The sequence below is a fragment of the Orbicella franksi genome, chromosome 9 (assembly GCF_964199315.1).
Source record: "Orbicella franksi chromosome 9, jaOrbFran1.1, whole genome shotgun sequence".
In the NCBI taxonomy this organism is placed as follows: Eukaryota; Metazoa; Cnidaria; class Anthozoa; order Scleractinia; family Merulinidae; genus Orbicella; species Orbicella franksi.
The window spans coordinates 11740310-11761206 of record NC_138153.1 but is presented as its reverse complement, the minus strand read 5'-3'; the positions used below and the strand labels follow the sequence as shown (position 1 = coordinate 11761206).

The 20897-nt window shown below is 37.0% G+C and overlaps 2 protein-coding genes across 2 annotated transcripts; both read left to right on the top strand.

The window, feature by feature from the left end:
• Window positions 1-25: 25 nt before the first annotated feature.
• On the top strand, window positions 26-17224 carry LOC145496570 (uncharacterized). Its single transcript, XM_081476269.1, has 19 exons — window positions 26-163; window positions 841-1202; window positions 1433-1597; window positions 2041-2154; window positions 2390-2521; window positions 2917-3013; window positions 3565-3783; window positions 4317-4531; window positions 5225-5386; window positions 8332-8499; window positions 9247-9357; window positions 9703-9819; window positions 10766-10856; window positions 11116-11490; window positions 12056-12178; window positions 12447-12566; window positions 13079-13213; window positions 14138-14380; window positions 15726-17224. Exons 1-19 carry the CDS (start codon window positions 94-96, stop codon window positions 16034-16036), a joined length of 3330 nt encoding a protein of 1109 aa, XP_081332395.1. The 5' UTR covers window positions 26-93; the 3' UTR covers window positions 16037-17224.
• A 1829-nt stretch (window positions 17225-19053) lies between these two features.
• Window positions 19054-20897, top strand: LOC145498222 (uncharacterized). Its single transcript, XM_081478118.1, has 2 exons — window positions 19054-19543; window positions 19575-20897. The coding sequence occupies exon 2, from the start codon at window positions 19644-19646 to the stop codon at window positions 20529-20531; it is 888 nt and encodes a 295-aa protein (XP_081334244.1). The 5' UTR covers window positions 19054-19543; window positions 19575-19643; the 3' UTR covers window positions 20532-20897.

The window sequence follows — 20897 nt, the reverse complement described above, 5'->3', positions numbered from 1 at the left end:
TATAAATTAAAGGTGCAAACACCTTAACCACCATTCCAAATTGGACTCCCTGATCGATAGGCGTTCCAAGAGGGTTGCAATCCACAAAGAAGAATGGAAGCAAAGCAGATATTTACTCTCTTTGCTTTTCAGCTGCTTTCGCTACAACTGCATTCCTCTAATGGTGAGTTCTACATTTATCTCGAATGTATTTAAAATGAATGGAAGTGCAGCAGAATATCATATATACAATTTAAATTTTGCAGAAAGGAAGCCCGTTGTGGCTTTTTTGGCTTTTTCGTTTGGTTTCACAATTAACTCAATGCAAATTGCAGTCATTACAAAACGAAAAAAATACTGAAAACCTAATAGTGTCGAAATCATGATTTCATCATCCTTCTTTCTCCATAATCTCCAAAAGGAATAAATTTTAAGACCTGACACTGCTATAATAATTTGCAACATTTGAAATAAGCGCGAGTCAACCTTCTCACCGTTAAAGTGAAGTTTGAGGTTTAAGTGCCGATTCTGTCATGAGGTACTGCGTTACACAAAATCAATCAAAAGTATAGGGTTTCTACGGTCAAAACCGTATATTATGTTCGGATCGTCACTCGTCAATCTCCAAAAAATAAAAAAATAAAAAAATAAAAATAAAAATAAATTAATAAAAGGCGAAAACATTTTCTGTGTTTATGTGAGAGACATCTTAGGGAGATCTTGTTCTAGGGTAAACGAAACAGCTGGTTTGCAGGCGACTGTCGACTCCGCTGGAAGCGTAAATTTGGTTTCAGACTTCAGTGCAGTATATTCCCTAGTCCCATAAATCTATTGACTTTATTTCTTACATTTCCTTACTAGCGATTGTATTTCAAGCTGGAAAAGTCAACATTACTGACACGTCCCAAAACAACCATGGTTGCCAGTCCGTCTCTTTCAAAACTCAGTTTCAGGGCAGTGACGTCAGAGTGTTCGCTTCCCTTAGTCATGGCAACACCTACGTCAAAATCCACGACCCAGCAGCACTGTGGGTTAAGTCGGTTTCCACAACAGGTTTTGAGGTCTGTGCACGTGAAGCCGGAAGTGGTTCAGGGGGTACATCTGTCATCAATTGGCTCGCATTCCAAGGATCTCATCAAGGTATCCAGTCAGGCATGGTGGATTTCGATGAATGGACTACGACAACGCAGTGCAAGCGAGTATTGATCAACAGTCAGAGTAATGTAAGTTCTGACCCTTATTTGCAATGAACATTATTCTTTTTTCTATCGCCTGCTAGTCGAAATCGTTTCATATTTGCAAATATTCTTTCGCGACTCACGCAATCGGATTTTTAAAAGAGCACAGCTGTCACGTCATTTCAAGCTCGAGGTCATTCAACCCAACTCTCCATCGGCTCTGACTGAAATCACTGAAATATCATGTAGAGTTTGTGTTTTCGTTTGTTTTTCAGGGTTTCAAGATCAAGCCTCAAGTATTTATCACTCTTCAACATGAGCATTCTGATCGACCATTTGATTCCATGAACCTTTGGCTCGAAGATGTCGGAAAGAACGACTTTTACGTGTGCATGAGAGAGTTGATGACGTTTGATGGAATTCACTCGGACCTAAAGGTGGTAAGTGGACGAGAATGAAGAGGAAACTCTCAGTATAGATCTACACGATTTTCACGCGAAGAAAGAGGTTCTACTGAAAAATTACTTTAATCCCGTGGTGGCAACTGGTGCAGGTCGGTTTGGAAGTTCAAAAGGTAGATCGCTTCTTTCTTTTCTTGCCATAGTGATAAAAAGACATGATTAAGTTCAGTCTAAGGAAAATTCCGATCGAAAACAGGTCCATGAATCTGGTAAGCTCTACATAGTTTCATCATGGGACTGAAATAATAATATTATTATTATAATAAATACAGGTTCATTTCAATTAACAATCGAGTAGACAGTATTGCACATTTGCTTTAATTTTGTTATTTTCTTTTTAATTATGTGCGACCGCTTCACCTGGCCACTTTGCTTTTGATAATCGTATTGTTTGTCTCTTTTTGTTTTCCTGACCTCTTCAGCATTGGTTTGCTTATGACGAGCTCCCCGCCTATTGGAACTTTACTGAACGAGGAAAGATTAATTTCGCTGGATATGGAGCTCCATCGCAAGAAAATAATTACGCTTTTTGCCAGGTAAGAAAATGGAATCTTATGGATACACCGCATAAACGTTCCCCTAGAAAAGGCCGTTATAGCCTGAAGTTTTGAGGATTTTTCTTAAAAATTGTTTAGATAAGGCCTTTGAAGAATTCGAGTTACCTTTGTATGCACCGAATTCTTAAAACGGTAGTGACAACGATGTTTTCTTCTGATTTCTTGATAGCTACGCCTACAGATATAGCAATGTTATTTTTTCTCTCCAATATAGGATTTGAAATTTGACAACCCGTTTTACAAAGCGCCAATAATCCTTGTATCTGCTAGTCACGACAATTCAACCAGCACACTGTGGTATAACTCAGATGGTCGCTACAGCAATGCTTTAAATGTTTGGATGGAGGTATTGTGATCATAACTAGCCGTTGCTGTGATTGTTGTTGTTGCTGGTCTACGTTGTCGACGTCTTTGTCTTTTTCCTGAAACTTAGTTTGTCGAGATGCGCCAGTTTGAAATTAAAGGCCCTTAAAAAACCTTATTATTAAAGACGTATAGTGTCAAGATAGTTTCTCAATATCGTCACCCAGCCCTTCAAAGCCGATTGTAATCTTCGATTGCAGGAAATTATCTCAAAGCTAGTATGAGGTCTTGCAAGTCATTTTTTAAAGATTCACTTAAATGATAGTTCAATTTTTTTTTTTTTTTCTTTAACTGAATACGGTTTAGCTTCGTGGTAACTTTTTTTTTCCAAAGTTTCTATACAAACTAACCAAGGAATCTGCTCATTAACTTTCATAGGGGATAACTCAATCGTCTTTTAAAGTTTGCGTTAAGGACACTCAGGGAATAAGCAGAAATCACGACCCAATAACCGTGGAGTATGCTGTCGTAGGAGGTACTTACTGCCCAGCGCTTTAGTCAGTCATAAACGAACGATGCTTTGTCTTTGTAATTATCTTCTCCGCTCTTCAACGGAACTTTAATCTCAGATAACTGTTGTTCGTCTTAGGCAGTAGCCGCTATGCATGTTTATATTTCTATTTTACCTCGGTGGCACATTTCGAGGAGCCAATTTGAACATGTTATCATGAAAGAATCCCCGTGGTACAACGACGAAGTAACGCCCACGTGGCAACAGAGAGTGAAGGAAGAATTTCGTCTAAAAGAGGTTTTGGGCTAAATTTGAGCAACCAACGTAATTATTTATCAGCAGGAGCCCATTTCATAGGGCGTATTTGATGCAAAACAAAAACAAACCAAGACGTTTTTCAAAGGTCTGCGTCGCTTCCTGCAGATGGTATCGGTTACATGTTTCTGCTACGAATTCTGTTTGACGTTAGACTGATCGTTTTTTCGTTTCGTTTTGTTTATTATTATTATTATTATTATTATTATTATTATTATTATTAGCTTTTTGACGTTTGTACAATTGACTTTATTCCACAGAACTTGACCCGTGCATAAACGTGACTTGTGAGTACTTTGCTGTCTGCAAGGCGTTCGACGCATTTGACGCCCGTTGTGTCTGTGAGGAAGACTGCCCTTCATACGAGGAGCAAGTGTGCTCATCCAACTCAACCACCTTCAAAAACAAGTGCATTTTTGAACTGGAGATGTGTAGGCTGAAGAGCAACCACACTCTGTATCATCCAGGAAGTTGTACCGGTTAGACATAATTTGTTTAACTTCCGCCCTTAAAATATTTTCCAGATTATAACTTAAAAAGATCAATTGCTTGGTTGATTTAGTTGCAAAGGCACGGAACTTCGGTAACAATGCATTTCCAGCTATCTGATTGGCCCACTGAATCTCGGTTATTATCCATCATACCAATGGGAAAACATTTGCCGCCTCTTCATACTATCACTTCGTTTAAATCACAGTGAAATGTTCACAACGCTTGGTCGATTGAAGAATTTAATAAAGCAATTACTCCATTTCCCTGGTGAGGTACGAGATGCTTATGACAAACTAGGCGTTATTTCTCACTTCATATAGAAATTGGCCCGTGGAATAATTGTTGAGTATCTGGTGGAACTTGCAGTTTTATTTCAAGATTTATTTATGTTTGGTAATAAATCGGTGTCGTGAAGAGATGATTATATGAAAATTTCGGGATCGGATCAATAAGTAAATCTACTGCATTGTGATATGTGTATACATCATATTTGATTTACAGCATCTTTCTGATTCTTCAGGTTTTCCTGTACGGAGAGGACGAGTGACATTAAAACGAGATGTCTCCTCTGCTGAGACGGCCTGCGAAACGGTGATTTTCCCGCCGTTTTCATTCTATCCGGACAAGGAAGTGCACGTGCAGATCACCACTAATCACTGGAACTCAACCAGGAGTAATTACGTGCATGAGGCTACTGTCTCCTGGGCGGAAAATGTAAACTACCAGAACTTTAAGGTAAACAAGAACAAGTAACCATCATTGAGGTATCGAAATGCTTAACCTCTCATGGTTGCACCTTTGGCAAATTTGTATAGGTAATCGCATGAATACGAGTGAAAATTAGGATTTGCACTTAGAGTGATTTTGAAAATTCTCGCAAAATTACACGAGCCTCAAGGCTCATTTATTATGACTGACAAAATTATGAACGCACGCGCGCTAATTAGCATTGCAGTGCAAATTAAAAATTAAGGATAAATTGGCCTGTTCTCAGCCAGTCACAATCATGACAATGAAATAGTTTTTTTCAGTCATATAATAAGTAGAGGTAATCGTGTGAATGTGAGTGTAGTTAAGGATTCACAATTCTCTCAAAATTGCACGAACCTTTAGGCAAGTGCAATTAGAAAGAATTTTCAAGTATCACTGGTAGTGTAAATCTTTAATTGCTCGAACCTTCATCCGATTACTCGTTTATTATATGACTGGGAAAATCCCGAAAGCGCGCGCGTTAATATGCACTGCAGTGCAAATTAAAAATTAACGATAAATTGGCCTGCTCTTAGAAAATCACAATGAAGTAATTTTTTCAGTCGTATATTAAGAATAAATGCGTCCTGAGACCATATACGTTCAGCCACCTCCAGCAAGCGAGAAGCACTCCATGAATAATTTTGTTGTCACGATTAAAAAACTTTTTTCTTTGAGGTTTGCGTGACAATAGCAGGAAGAAATGACCGACAAACAAGAGAGTTCGCAACCGTCGACTGGATGGCTTACCAGGGAGCACCGAACGGAGGGGTGGCGGGAAATACCCGTATTCCGCAATGGTGGACTGGGACAAAATGCGAAGAAATTACACTACCTAATGTGAGTGTACATAAACACATTCTAGCAGGCACTAGGTTTCTCGGTTCCACTCAAACAAACTTACAAACGTAACCAAACATCTTGTATTGTCAATAGCGTAAGCAACCCACATTTAAAGTTAGTCAATGTAAGTTAAAGTATTGTATTGTAGGTAGAGTATTGTTAGCGTGGCAAGTAGCCCGTATAATGTAAGTTATTATGTGTCTTTCAGCTATATATATATATATATATATATATATATATATATATATATATATATATATATATATATATAAAGTTAAGATGCTTCGAGCCAACAGGGATGCCACGCGCCAGAAGGATCCAAAAGGATTCGTAGTCCAAACCTCGAGTAATGAAATTTGTAGGCAATTGTGGAAAACGAGGACGGACAACTTCGAGCGAAAAAAATATATATATATACAGTAAAAAATCTAAGAAATCTAAAAAAAAAAGTTTAAAAATTTAATAAAAATAAACGTTTCGGTCAAAGACCTTCATCAGTTGCAGTGCAAGTGAATAATAAATTACAATAACCTTAAATAAGTTTACAGTATAAAAAATGACATCATATTACAAAGATGATTACATAACAGGGCGTGGTAACACATGAAAACGAAAAAATTAACCAATGATAAACAATCGGTGATTACTAAGCGAGATACTATGACAATGCGGTACAAAACTCAAAAGACACAAACCAAATAAGAATAAATAATCGAATATAATACAAATAAGATTAATATCAAAAAAGTAACGCGATTCGTCGAGTCAGCCGAAAGTGTGAAGGGACCCGCGTGTAAAATATTCAATGTTCAAAAAAGGCGGTCCCAAAATCCCCAAACAAAGCCCTTGAAACTATGCCGCGGCAAGGCACAACAGCCGCCCTAAACAGGGCCCTTAAACAACAATAATGTAATAAATTCCCCGATGGGGGCCCCTGAGAAAACCTAGCGCTAACAAAGCTAACAAGATCCAAGGTCAGGGCCTTTGAACACCTGAACTAAGATAACCGCCAAATTTGCAAGTTATTTTTGCGCTAATTGTTGGCTCTACAACAACAGATTTTAGAGTTAGATTTCGCAACCACAAGTCTGCTATGCTGACCAAGAAAAAGACTTGTGAGGTAGCGGTGCATTTCAACAGAACACCGCACGACTTAAACGACTTTTCTTTCCAGTGTATTGATCAAGTGCAGATAAATGCAAACAATACAAGTAACATCGAAAAGCTTTTAATCACTAAAGAGGCATATTGGAGTGCACAGCTGTTCTCTCTGGCACCTTTTGGCTTGAACAAACGTCAGGAATTCCACTCGAAAAAAAGAATAAACTACAATTAGCGCAAAAATAACTTGCAAATTTGGCGGTTATCTTAGTTCAGGTGTTCAAAGGCCCTGACCTTGGATCTTGTTAGCTTTGTTAGCGCTAGGTTTTCTCAGGGGCCCCCATCGGGGAATTTATTACATTATTGTTGTTTAAGGGCCCTGTTTAGGGCGGCTGTTGTGCCTTGCCGCGGCATAGTTTCAAGGGCTTTGTTTGGGGATTTTGGGACCGCCTTTTTTGAACATTGAATATTTTACACGCGGGTCCCTTCACACTTTCGGCTGACTCGACGAATCGCGTTACTTTTTTGATATTAATCTTATTTGTATTATATTCGATTATTTATTCTTATTTGGTTTGTGTCTTTTGAGTTTTGTACCGCATTGTCATAGTATCTCGCTTAGTAATCACCGATTGTTTATCATTGGTTAATTTTTTCGTTTTCATGTGTTACCACGCCCTGTTATGTAATCATCTTTGTAATATGATGTCATTTTTTATACTGTAAACTTATTTAAGGTTATTGTAATTTATTATTCACTTGCACTGCAACTGATGAAGGTCTTTGACCGAAACGTTTATTTTTATTAAATTTTTAAACTTTTTTTTTTAGATTTCTTAGATTTTTTACTGTATATATATATATTTTTTTCGCTCGAAGTTGTCCGTCCTCGTTTTCCACAATTGCCTATATATATATATATATATATATATATATATATATATATATATATATATATATATATATATATATAAGTTAAGATGCTTCGAGCCAACAGGGATGCCACGCGCCAGAAGGATCCAAAAGGATTCGTAGTCCAAACCTCGAGTAATGAAATTTGTAGGCAATTGTGGAAAACGAGGACGGACAACTTCGAGCGAAAAAAATATATATATACAGTAAAAAATCTAAGAAATCTAAAAAAAAGTTTAAAAATTTAATAAAAATAAACGTTTCGGTCAAAGACCTTCATCAGTTGCAGTGCAAGTGAATAATAAATTACAATAACCTTAAATAAGTTTACAGTATAAAAAATGACATCATATTACAAAGATGATTACATAACAGGGCGTGGTAACACATGAAAACGAAAAAATTAACCAATGATAAACAATCGGTGATTACTAAGCGAGATACTATGACAATGCGGTACAAAACTCAAAAGACACAAACCAAATAAGAATAAATAATCGAATATAATACAAATAAGATTAATATCAAAAAAGTAACGCGATTCGTCGAGTCAGCCGAAAGTGTGAAGGGACCCGCGTAGGGTTTTATATATATATATATATATATATATATATATATATATATATATATATATATATATATATATATATATATATATATATATCATTCAGAAGTTGTCCGTCCTTGGTTCTTTCATTAACTACATATATATATATATATATATATATATATATATATATAAAACCTTTTCTTTAAAATAGCTTCACAGTTTTGCTGCTCAGCTCCTGATAAATAGGAAAAAACATATAATTAGCCTAAAGAATGTTTATCGTAGCTGAGTTTTTCGTTGTACCAAGCCCACTTAAAAGATATTTCTTTCAAAATTCAACTGCTAACTAGTGTACTAGTATTTTTTTTTTTTTCAATAGGGTAAATTTTCCGTTACACCCACCATTCTAGCAACAGCAGATCACATGAGCTCAGCTTTCAAGCACGATGCTGCTAGTCTGTGGATAGAAAACGCCACCAGCTCTAACTTCTACATCTGTCTACGCGAGTTACAGAATTACGATGGCGTTCATGAAGACATTTTTGTGGTACGTGAAATTTAAAACTGTTCTCAGTGCTTATATTTAAATTCAGTATAGAAAAGTAAACAAGAATAGTATTACACTTTTAAATTCATTGTATTTTTATTGCAGTTTTTTGTTTATTTTTTTTTTATTGTATTTGTATTGTTCACTGAAAAAAAAAAATTTTGGGAGTGTACAATAAAGTTTCATTCATTCATTCAATCAATTTGAAAGAATACCGAACAGTGCCGGGTTTATTGGCATGCCCAGTCGTGTAGTTGATTCTTGTAACTGTGAAATAAAACAATAGTTTTGATCATGCAACTCCGTTCAATTCAGAATTACAAAGAAAGTTCTTGGTGTCATTTCAAAAAGCCGCATGGTTTTCTGTTAAGATTACGTGTTTGGTTTCTCTGCTTGTTTGTTTAGTCTTTTGAAAATAAAGATGGGTCATAATGCCAAATGTAAACGTTTACTTCGTCTACAACCCTTAGCTTTCGATTGCCTGTCTGAAATCTTCGAAGCCTACAAAATGCTAAAGACGTTGTTCAAAAGAATATTTGCCATTGTCGAACGAGAACAGGCATGGGCCTTGCATGTTCTGGTTATCTCTGACACAATCGTTAATTTAACTTGTTTTAGTTTAATAACTGATGTAAAGGTGCTTTCAAGAAATTATTTCGCAGACGCTACGTTTGTTTAATTGTTGATCCTTATAAGCGTTTAGGTATCGTTAGTAATTGAATGAATATGTTTATTTCTCGTTTTTAGAACTGGCTGGCTTTCGAAACAATCCATCGTCCCCTTTTTACCGAGAGTAAAAAAGTCCTCTTTCCAAACGACAAGCCAGTTTCTGCTAATGACAATGGAGCATTTTGTCAGGTATGTAATTGTAAATACCTTTTTGGAAAATTAACATACAACATTATATTCGAGTCTCTTTATCTTCCTTTGGAAAAGAACAATAACCTTTGCTGTCTCTAATATTACTAATATAACCATGAATAATTGTGGGAGCACTTCATTAAAAGAGGGCCTTTGAATTTCACATTCAAGTTTGCAAACTTGCTTGGCACTGATGCTTACAAGTAGCCTTCGTAAATTAAACTCGGAGAGTTTGAAAAATACGAAAACAATATTTGTTGTTAAAATGAATGAAATTCAAGGCTGAAGGCCCCTATGATGTCTGTTACACTGAAATAATATGATTTTGACCTATATTTACAGGACGTGCAGTTTGAAAGAGCTTACGACAAAGAACCTAACATAATAATAACAGCCAGTCATAATTCGTCGAGCAACAACTTAAAGCCAGCATTCATGTCTGTTGCTGCATGGATAGAGGTAGGAATTACTAACTCTCAGTGGATCATGAAGGGATTTATAAACAAATGCCAGATGCCAGTTTCAAAGTAGGATCATTTGGGAGTCAAGCTCTTTGGACCCCACATAAATGGGAATTGGGATAAATGTAACTAATCATGTCTCGCTGTTAGTGTAAGGCAGTGTGTTTCGAACTGCATACTTTTGTGGAATACATGTTCTGTAGGTTTGATCAGACAAATATAAATACTCAGATCAACTTTTTATGAAAGTTGAATTAGGCTGAAACAGGCGAAATTTAAAGAGAATATATCCAAAATTTAGTTAAAATAATTTTTTGCATGCTGATGAAAAACAAAATACAATAGGACTGGCGCGTAGTGTTTGAAATGAAATTTAAAATTAACGCACAGTAGAAAAGTAAGTTGTTTTTTTTTTTGTTTTTTTTTTTACTTGAAAGTCTTGGTTAACAAAACGATTGAAATGACACAGTTAACCTCATTCATGAATGCATTTCAGTTAAATGCCCTGTACAAGGCATGTGATGGTGATCACTGAGATAATCTCTTATTTTTTCAGCCCTGAGTTAACAGAAAAAAAAATAAGAATATTCGTCCTAGATATGAAATATATAAATTTCTGCAGAGTGTATACATAAACTTACCAGTAGGAAAGTTTCAATGAAATCTGACATTTTGAGATGTTTGTTTTCTTTTCCTGTTTACAGTGAACGAATCGAACGGAGTCCAACTCGGACGACCTCGCAATTTATTTTTTATTACGAGCATGATTACAGAGCCAATTTGGCCACACGAAGTCCGGTTACCAATTTTATCCTAACTGAATATATCTTCTCAGTATCATTGCCGTTCCATTTGTTTTCATTGGGAAGATAAAACCTAGAATAGTCTCTGTTCTTTTTTTCAATATTGGGCTATTACTAATAAGCCATATCTTTATTTAACAGCATATCAAGGCATCTGAATTCCGTATTTGTCTCAAGGAGTTGTTCGGTAACCAGCATGATCCCACTGCGGTGTCTTACGTTGTACTTGCAGGTGAGTGCGACAACAGGTAGCTCAAGCCATATCTTTTGTTTGTTTGTTTGTAGTTGATGTTGTTTTACGATAGTATTTACTATAGTAACAATAACCTGAGTGCCAAAAGCGACATCAAATGACTGGCCGGACTACACGAACAACAGATACACAATTGATTATGTCCAAAGTCTGAAAAAGCTAAGAACTTTTAATCTTTACAGCTTTTAGATTACCACTTTCACGGCACAAGTAATGGTTTTTCTTTTCGTTCTTGCAGACATTTGTAAACCAGGGTGGTCATACTTTTCTGGTGTTTGCTACTCAACCAGTCAATCTTGCAAAAACTGGACTGAAGCTCAGAAGACCTGCCAAAACTACAACGCCAACCTCGTGAGCGTCCGAAATCAAGAAGAAAATGTTTTCGTGCAGCATCGTTTGAATGGAGCCAGGGGTTGGATTGGATTGAACGACAGAAACAGCGAGGGCACATTTGTCTGGGCGGATAGTCGATCCAACAACTTTACATATTGGGCTCAGAGTCAACCCAATGACTTCAACAATGAAGACTGCGTCCATACCTTAGGAATTAGACATAGCTTTATGTGGAATGACGTGAGCTGTGCGAGGTGTAATAACTACACTTGTTCAGAAGGTGTGTATAGGTGGCCACAGTCAGTAAATACCGGGGTTTGAGATGTTTAGTATTACACCCGATTAAGCTAGTCCTCAAAAGCTAGGCCAATTTAAAGCACAGGGTCAGTAATAATACTCACTGAAGTCCTTGTAAACACACAAGAAGGGAAGAAGGGAAAGCAAACGGGGTAAAAAAGATGACAGTGCTTTGTTAGCGACCAACTGAAAAAAAGTAACCAACTATAAAAGAAAACGAACCACATCTAAGAACAGAAATTAACTACATCATTTTCGTAACCAACTCGCTCCATTCCAGTGGCGTTGGGTAGTTTAACGACGCCTCGACTAACTTACCGGTTTCTACGCGGTGATGGCAAATAAGATTGGAAAACATTTTTTAGCACGCATGCCTGCATTCATGCACATACGGATGGCTTTTCTTACTTTCACCAGTGATTTTTAGTAAGGTCATCGCTGCATTCATGGATGTGGTTTATTTAAGAGCGATATATAATAACAGGAAACATTGTATTGTTTAATCATTCGTTTATCCAATTCATTTTCTCCTTTGACTATGTGATAAGACCTGGACGAATGCGGAAGCAACGGTCATAACTGTCACCAAAATGGAGTATGTTCAAATACATATGGAGGTTATAGCTGTCAGTGTGCCAACGGATACAGAGGCGACGGTCGAACTTGCATAGGTAAACTTCATACAAATGCTACGTTTACAGATTTCAAATGTTTATGTATCAATAGCCTAGTGTAAGGACCAGGTTCTGATGCATGAGAAGATAAACACCATGGCCAGGTAAATGGTTTAAATGTTTGATTATCTCAGTTCAAAAGAGGACAAATTTTGACCGCTTTTTGCCAGATACGAATACATTCATGTATTCCCATTCTCTTTCTTAAAACATAACATGGTCAGTTATGTTTATGACGCTCTGTCCACTGCAAACTTCATTGCAGATATCGATGAATGTTTTTCTGGTCACACATGTGATAGCAGTGCATCATGTCAGAATATGGATGGATCATATGTATGTACCTGTGATGGAGGATATACAGGCGACGGGCACACTTGTCGAGGTATGAGTTTATTTGATATTTCTGCTGTGTATTGCTTTTTTTTCTGTTCCTTCACTCTATATATGACTCTGTGTCTGTATATCTAACTATTATGGAAAATTATCCGACACTTGTCGTTTCTGCCGGCCTAAATCCTCCACTTTCTTACTATCCAGAACCCTCCTTCCATTGAAACCTAATGGGGCCTTGACAGCGGAAATTGTTGTTATTTGAATTTAACCAAACACGATTCAAAGACATCTTCAATCCCAATTAGCAAATGATAACATTGCTCGTAGAGTTATGGCCAAACAACTACTGCACCTGCGTCAACCTTAGTTTGTATTTTAGGCACAATTCGCTTGTCATACTTTGAGCATCACAAAGGATTTAAAGAATATTCCAGTAAAATTGTACGGAAAGCAGTGGGCAAGTTACTTCCCGGTCATCATTACAAAATGACTAAAATCTGTAATACAACATGCAAATTTAAAATTAACACATTGCTTGACGTAAATTGTACATGTTTTCAGATGTGGATGAGTGTTCACTCGGCAGTCATAACTGTGACAGCAATGCACAATGCAACAACATTCCTGGATCTTTCACTTGCCAATGTAACTACGCGAGTGGCTACTATGGCAACGGCACTGTATGCTTTGTTTACAGTATGTACTATTCTTAAATATTATTTTATTTAATAATAATAATAACAATTATTATAAAAAAAAAACAAACTTTATTGAGCACTTTTCCATACAAACTTGAATCTTACATGCATCTGGTAAAAAATTCAGAAATTTTGTTGTTCCTTAAGTTTTCGGTAATTATAATAATAATATATAATAACAGGTTATTAATATTATTAGTATTATTAGTACTATTATTATTATTATTATTATTATTATTATTATTATTATAAAGCGTCCCAGTTCAGTTATAAAACTTTCATTTTATAACTTTAATTTCCCTTTTTTAATTCATTTGTAATTTCGTTAAATTAGATTCCCGTTTATCTAACCAATTATTTTTTGGCCACATCAATAAGGTTGTTGTTTTTATTATGTTTTCGTATCTGGCGTAGCACAGAGTCTTATTGTTAGAACTAATAGTTATAATTTGCAACAATATTAAACGGAATACATCTGCATCAGGTCACTAACTGACGCATCCTAAACAAACTCTTCACATTGAATGTCTCGTGTTAGTGTAGTCAGAAAGGGGAGACTAATATGGTAGAAATTGAATCGTACATAACGGCCACCACTATATGGTCGAGAACATAACAAGGGCTTGTTCATAATTTCATAGAACTGACTGACTGAGTTTGCCTCCTGGCCGGAAAGAAAGAGCCCGGAATAATGACACGAAGTGGTCGAAATAACGAGGTGGCAGTGACAAGGTCGCCGTCAGGCGATCTCCACTGTATCGATACACATTAGACAAGGGTCAATTTACTGTGGAGGTTGATTCCTGAATGGATTAACCATACAACTGACAAAACGGATGAAAGTCTCTGGATTTGTAGAATAGTGTAAATCAGCTTTCATAGTTTGTTACCTAAGAATATTAAAATTTTGCTGTATTTGTAGGAGGCTTCGAAGACTCGTTAATTGTTGGCACTGATAGCAGCAAAATGTCACAGCTGAACTCTTGGCTTAGTTCTCGCCTGCAGAATTCGGACAGAAGTTATTGGAAACGGTGTTGGAGAGGCTCTGTTGATGGCTGGCACGCAAAGACCTTTCACCAACTCTGTGATGATCTCGGACCCACCGTGACTATCGTTCGCGCCAATGGCTACATATTTGGAGGCTACACTGACCAGTCATGGAAATGTATGCATAAAATATCATTTTGAAACGTTTTTTTCTGTTATTAAATGGATAGGTCAAGTAGGCTACTTGAAGTATAATTCTGTTTTAGGTCATGCTAGGCTCGCTCCTCACAAAATTTCCATATAAATTTAAAACGTACAGGGTCGTGCTCTTCTCACGCGAATCATAAAAATCTAGATTATTTTCCTCTATTAGCTTTAAACCTGAGCCGCCAAATTTGACCTGTGTAAATTAAGATATAATATATTTGAATCGACTCAATGACTATCGGATGGTCAGTTGTCTGTTAAATAGGAATGTCGAAAGTTATATTATTCCACGTTTCGATGTTTCCAACATCATAATCAAGAATGAAAGTTCGTTAAACGTCAAAGTTGTTAAAAGAGTTGAGATTTGAATTTGTTGAATATCATTAAATGGCATTACTATGTGCATGACTTTATGCAAAGTCGGCAAAGTTGATTGATGCCACTATCAATTAATTTATTACCATGTTTTGTAGCGGACAGTGTACATATTGACGCAACAGACAACAACAGCGACACTCTTCCTAAGGTCATGTGTCCCTTAGTTTCGTTGACCAGAAAACTACACAGAACACAAGGATACAGCTAGAAAGTCTTCTTCGAAAGTCTGTAACATCTTGAAAACAAGAGAGCCAAAACTGAATACGGCAAACTAATAATACGTGGTCACAAAAATGGTTATGAAACCCCAGTTTTTTGTTGTATGTTTTTGTTCTCTTTTTTGGCCTTGAACGTGCACAAAACAAGATTGCTGCGTACTTCTAACTGAGGAACCAACCAATAGAAACGTTTTGGTTACGTAATTCATGCAAGGTGTATGAACACAAAACAAAAGACCGTGCACGGTATACGTAGGTGGACCTTCTAACATAAACCTTGGCATCTTTGTTTGTCCTTTGATGTTTTCCGAGCTTTCCATTCCAGTTACGGACTATAGCGTGGTGTATCATTTTAAACGTGGTCTATGCAACATGGACTATGCTAGCTTCTCAAATCGATACCTATATCAGCACATTAAAGAGAACACAAGCTCAAGATCTTCGATATTAGAACAGGTGCCAAACAATATGGGGTCCAAAACCAACCATCACGGAGAATTTCTCGGTCCTCAAAAGTCCTGAAACAAACTTGAGAACTCAAACCATCACTAGACGTGCAATTGGACTCGATTCGCGCGAAGCTAGCATTTTTGCATAAATTCACGCTACAGGTTCATCAATATATTCAAATCGCGACTCTTTTAACTCGAAACGTCGAATAACGTTACTTTTGATATTTCTTGACTCATGAATGTTTTTGCTTGTTGTCTTTTTTAACAGGGTCACATGGATATCAGTACTCGACAAACACCTTCATATTCTCACTCAGAAACTATTATGGATATGGTTACTTTAAAAACGACATTAACAACTATTATCAATACTCCACATACAGTCATGATAACTATGGTCCAACCTTTGGTGGGGGACACGATATTTACATTGCAGACTATGCAAATACTAATTACAACTCTTACTTTAACTGTTACTCGTACACCAGTCCCTACTGCGACAGTTCTCTCTGGACAGGAAGCAGCAGTGTCTGCCCAGATGAAATAGAGGTTTACTATGAAGTACTTGCTAGTAATTAAACAGCTGAGATAAAATTACATGTAATCTGCGCCCACGTGCTGTAATGCATTTTCATACGTAAATCGGATGTAAATCATTGAGGACTTGCAGAATCTATATATTTCATTCCTACTCAGCATATAGGGGGTTTTATTGAGTGCTTTTTTTTTTAGCGTGAAGGACCTGAGAACATGTCATAACGTTTCAGTCTTAATACTGATGTCCCATTGTAAGGCGGGGTTTGAGCCATACGCTTAAACTCATGTTGGAATCTCTGTCATACATATATATCTTTAGCGTAGTCCCAAGGTAGTAAATAAGTAAATAAATAACAACATAAAAGTAGAATAATGGTTCCTAGGTGGCGTCACTTGCTTGGAGGCACCTTAGTCTAACAAACAAAAGGAAGGAGTACAATTTTTGTTTTTTGTTCGGCATAAAGCGGTTTTCAATCAGGTTGTAAAACCAAAGTAATCACTCTTGCCAATCACAAAGGACACATAAAATTCAGCGGACCAATTAAAACTTGTAGCAAGTACATGTCGCTGTCGACATGAAGCTAGAGAAAACGTGTGCGACCAATCAAGTCATCTATCAGCTTTGGTTTTTCCTTCTGATTCAATGACAGTCTGGGGCGAATTTATTTTAAACCAATTGCTTTGCATAACAATGCAAAACCAAGGCAGATGTGCATCACTTTCGACAATCAAGTGAAAACCGCTCTATCACTTCGCGATTGCAAAAAGTAACAGTGGGCAAAATGATTTCTTGCCAGCCCGCGAAGGCAAGCGAGGCAAGAAACGCAAAAACGATAGGTTTATAGATTTATTTGTTCTGCCTCTCTCCAGTGAAACAGTCACAGTTTAAGCTCTTTCCTTAGCGTTTCGTCTCGTTTACGGACTATTTTGCTTTCTAATGGTGTGCACAGCCCTGAGTGTAAGTGTAGCTGCTTAATTGTTGAAGTCTTACGGTTAGTTTTTTTAGTGAAAAAAAAAAGGTAGGAAACGATTCACAGTTTCTAACATCATATTTCAAATGAGCCCCTGTAAAGTGGGCTATTTGTAAACGGAATACCGGCAAGTTTGCATGCATACCCTAAGTTAAATTCTAGTCTTTCGCAGTTTTATAACCACTAGAAAAATTAGATAATTGTGAGTTTGTAACTTCTATTTTTGAATCTCGGACTATTAATAAACAAGATACCAGAATGATTTGTTCTCGATTTGTAGTAGTGTATAACTAGAGAACTGAGGCTTCATTTTCTTCGTCTTATCCAGCTGAGCTTGCACCGTAGGCACCTTATTTTTTTCTTTTCGAGAATAATATCAAAGTGTTAGGTGAGCTGCCGGCAAAAGTAAAGGTGATAATTATTCTTACACATTAAAGTCTTTGGGGATGTTTAATCACATTTTAGAAACGTATAACTGTGCGACTCCACCACTATTCAATCCGTAGTGGTTTATCACTCCTTCTACACTGTCTTGCGTGTCGATCACCGACCACTGCAATGAAATCTCGGATCAGCACTGAGTACTAAATTATATTTTGGGTTTTTGTCAATGAAGTTCTGCACGTATTCTGCTGAGGTATACAACTGAAAGATGGTGGTTCTGACCGTGTATCGTGAGTTGAACCTTCCGCTGTGAGGATTCTTTTAAAAGAGTTGATTACGTATTGTCACAAAAAGCCACCATAACAGTTTTGGGCCACAATTTGCAGTAATTGCAACTGTTAACGTCGAAATTACGGTTCAAACTATGGCAGACTTCTGCGTTTATAATTAACTGATTTATTATCAAGTGTTCCGTTAGGTAAACACCTCCAACGCAGTAAAGCTCAATTCCTCCCGCCCCCACCTCCCCTTACATGCAGTAATTAAAATATGTCATTCTTTTCTTCCTTTTTTTTTATTGCATGCACAATAGTGTTCAGTGATAAAAGCGAAATAGTTTGTTCACTCTTAGCTTGAATGACGGATCTACAAATATTTTTTATATTCTCCCTGACCATAAGATCAGAAGTTCTAAAAGTCGTTGATTTAACTTAAAGTATAAGCTCTCGAGTAACAAACAAATATTTAAATCCTGATGATCGCAATTTGTCATGGGGAAATCAGCATTCAAACATATGCATTTTTTGTTCCCTGACGTACGATATTCAGTTTGCTTTCGAGCATTATATTTCCAAAAGAAACGGTTTAATTATACTTGTAAACCTAAGTGAATGGTGCCTACTCACCTAACAACAAGCCTTTACCGAAATAAACGCTTAACTGACTAAAATAGGGTCTTGCACCATTAGTGTTTAAAATCACGCCGGCACTAAAAGAAAAAGGCCGTGTAAATTTTGAAAACAGTAATGTAAGAATAGCGAACAAATCATGCTAAAAGCAAACAGCTGTCTTAGTTTAGCTTGTAACTGATATCTAAACTGGATTCAAATAATGCATGTGTCGACTGCAGGGAGACCGGGAGCGTTGGAAAAGAATCTACCAAGAAAAACATGATTTTTATACAAAATTGTGTTGTGTATATCAATAATTCGTGGTTTGATCGCACGCTTGAGTGATAAGAGATAGCGAAATTAACCAAGAGATAAAAGATAGTATATCACGGCAGTATTGATTTACTGCCATTACGGTGAATCTCTTTATGCAAATGTCTTTTATGATGACGAATTTATCTTAAATACAACGAGAAAAAGTATGACTAAAAAAAGAACCAAATCGAAAGAAATGCTAACCAATCATATTATTACACCTTGTCGAGAGGGAAATGGTAATAAGGGAATTGCAAGATTAAATCTTGAAAAAAAAAAAGAAAAAATATCAAACTCCTGAAAAATACTTACCAATCACATCTACTTGTCCCAGTTACCAATTGTAAAATTTGTGATTTAGAAAAATTCACTGATAAATATACTGTGCACTCATAAGATGCTTCATATTAGCAAAGCAAATATTTAATTAATTCTCGATTGTCAGAATCATAGCATCTTCCATTCACTGTAACTCATTGCGGGAGGAATACTGTCGCTGATGAAGCATTATAATCCTTTGAGATTGTAAAAAAAAAAATCACTTACACTCTGTGCAACTAATTCCATTACCGTACGCTGAAATACTAACTACATAGAGTTTTTTAATGGACGGGCGACTCCAGCCATCAATTAAATATATATTTTTCCATCCTCTGCTTCGTTTCTAATACAATATTTCTGGTTGCGTTTATTTTTGTTCAGCAGGAGCTAAGTATTATTTATCTAAAATACAGTTGTTCAGAAGCTCGTGAAATAACTCGTGTTTTGTTTGCTTTGAAGTGGGTGTAAGGTCTGCAGATCTCTTCAATTAGTCAATCGACACCTGTCTTCCTACCAGAAACTTATAAAATTTGAATTTCTAATAACCTTGTCCTTATTGTCTGCGCTCAGTTGCCTGGCAACGATGGTTTCAAGAAAAATGAAGGTCTATAAGGGAGAGCGACCATTACTGCGACTGAACGACAATCGAAAATGGCAATATTGAACTGGTAGTCCACGATCAGTGAAAATTCACAACAGACACGATAACGGCGGAATATTAGTTCTGTGATTAGTATTTCATGAGCAGACTAAATCTTATGTCCTATTATGGATGGAGAAGCCGAATGCCTTGCTGTGACCCTTATACTATCTTTATTATCAGTATTGATCGTTGTTGGTCATACTTTGATGCTGATTGTATTGTGGAAAGATCCTTTCAAGCGCTTTCGAACTGCAGCCACAATTTTCGTTTTTGGAATGGTTTTCGCCAATTTTCTGAGTGGTTTATGCGCAGGCCCTCTGCTAATTCTTCGGATTAGTCTCAGTTATACGATTTTGAACCTCTCAGGCTTCGAAACATTGTCTAACGCCGCTAGCTTCCTCCTGTATTGGACCACAAGCGTGTCTTACTTGTCGATGCTTGGCTTATCACTGTGTCAGTACGTTGGCGTAAAAATGCCGCACAAACAGCAAGGGTTGGTCACCAGAAAGACCACAGCAACTTCTCTTGTAATCATTGTGTGCATCTCCTTGTTAGTACCTTCCCTGCTTTTTGTGGGAGTCTCCCCCTCATTAGTCGAAAAGCTACAGCTGCACTTAGCATTTCAACTCAGCAACGTTCTTCTCTGTGCAGTATATGCGACACTTGGAAAGGAGTATCTGCGGCAGGTGAAACGCGCTATGGATAACATTAAAGCCACTGCAAGCTGTGTTCGTGTCAGGGACAGACATTTCACCAGGGCCAACCTGCTGTTGCTAGCGTCAGTTACAGTTCTCAGTGTACCAATAATAATAGCATGGCATATTTCAATGTACGGACAGAAAATATTTTCCTCAGAGGCGGGTTTGCGAACTTCGCAGTCTATTACAATCACCATATTTTTCTTGAAGATCACCCTTGATCCCCTAATCTACAGCCTGCGCCTACCGATTTATCGTAGATCATTTAAACGCCTCTTCAAGTTTAGACGGCATCAAGTCGACAACGCGGCATGAGTCAACACGCAAATTACGCACCGCGAGGCCGGCATTTGTCCAGTTCCGATAGCTACGGCTTTAAACTTGACGCCAATTATTACTATCACTTTTTGTACATACAATGCTGTTAGTATCGACCGAATTTTCCCACTTTTTTTCCTTTTATTTCAGTTTTTCAGTGAAAATAAATCATATCTGACTGGAACTGATAAGCGAGGTGAATCCAGTCTGAGATACGTTTTCCTGTAATCTGAGCTCTAGTTTCGTTCTGCGAAACTCGAAAAAATAAAAGCCTGGTACATCAAACGAAGATTTTTTTTTGGTTTACTTAGAACGTAAAATATTTGAACACTAATAGACACGATGATTAATTGTAGCATTGGA

Bases quoted from the DNA above. Each gene is read 5' to 3' on its own strand.
- LOC145498222 (XM_081478118.1), top strand. From the start codon at position 19,644: ATGGATGGAGAAGCCGAATGCCTTGCTGTGACCCTTATACTATCTTTA.
- LOC145496570 (XM_081476269.1), top strand. From the start codon at position 94: ATGGAAGCAAAGCAGATATTTACTCTCTTTGCTTTTCAGCTGCTTTCG. The intron at 3,784-4,316 runs GTTAGACATAAT...CTGATTCTTCAG, and splicing joins TCATCCAGGAAGTTGTACCG to GTTTTCCTGTACGGAGAGGA. The intron at 4,532-5,224 runs GTAAACAAGAAC...TTTTTCTTTGAG, and splicing joins TAAACTACCAGAACTTTAAG to GTTTGCGTGACAATAGCAGG.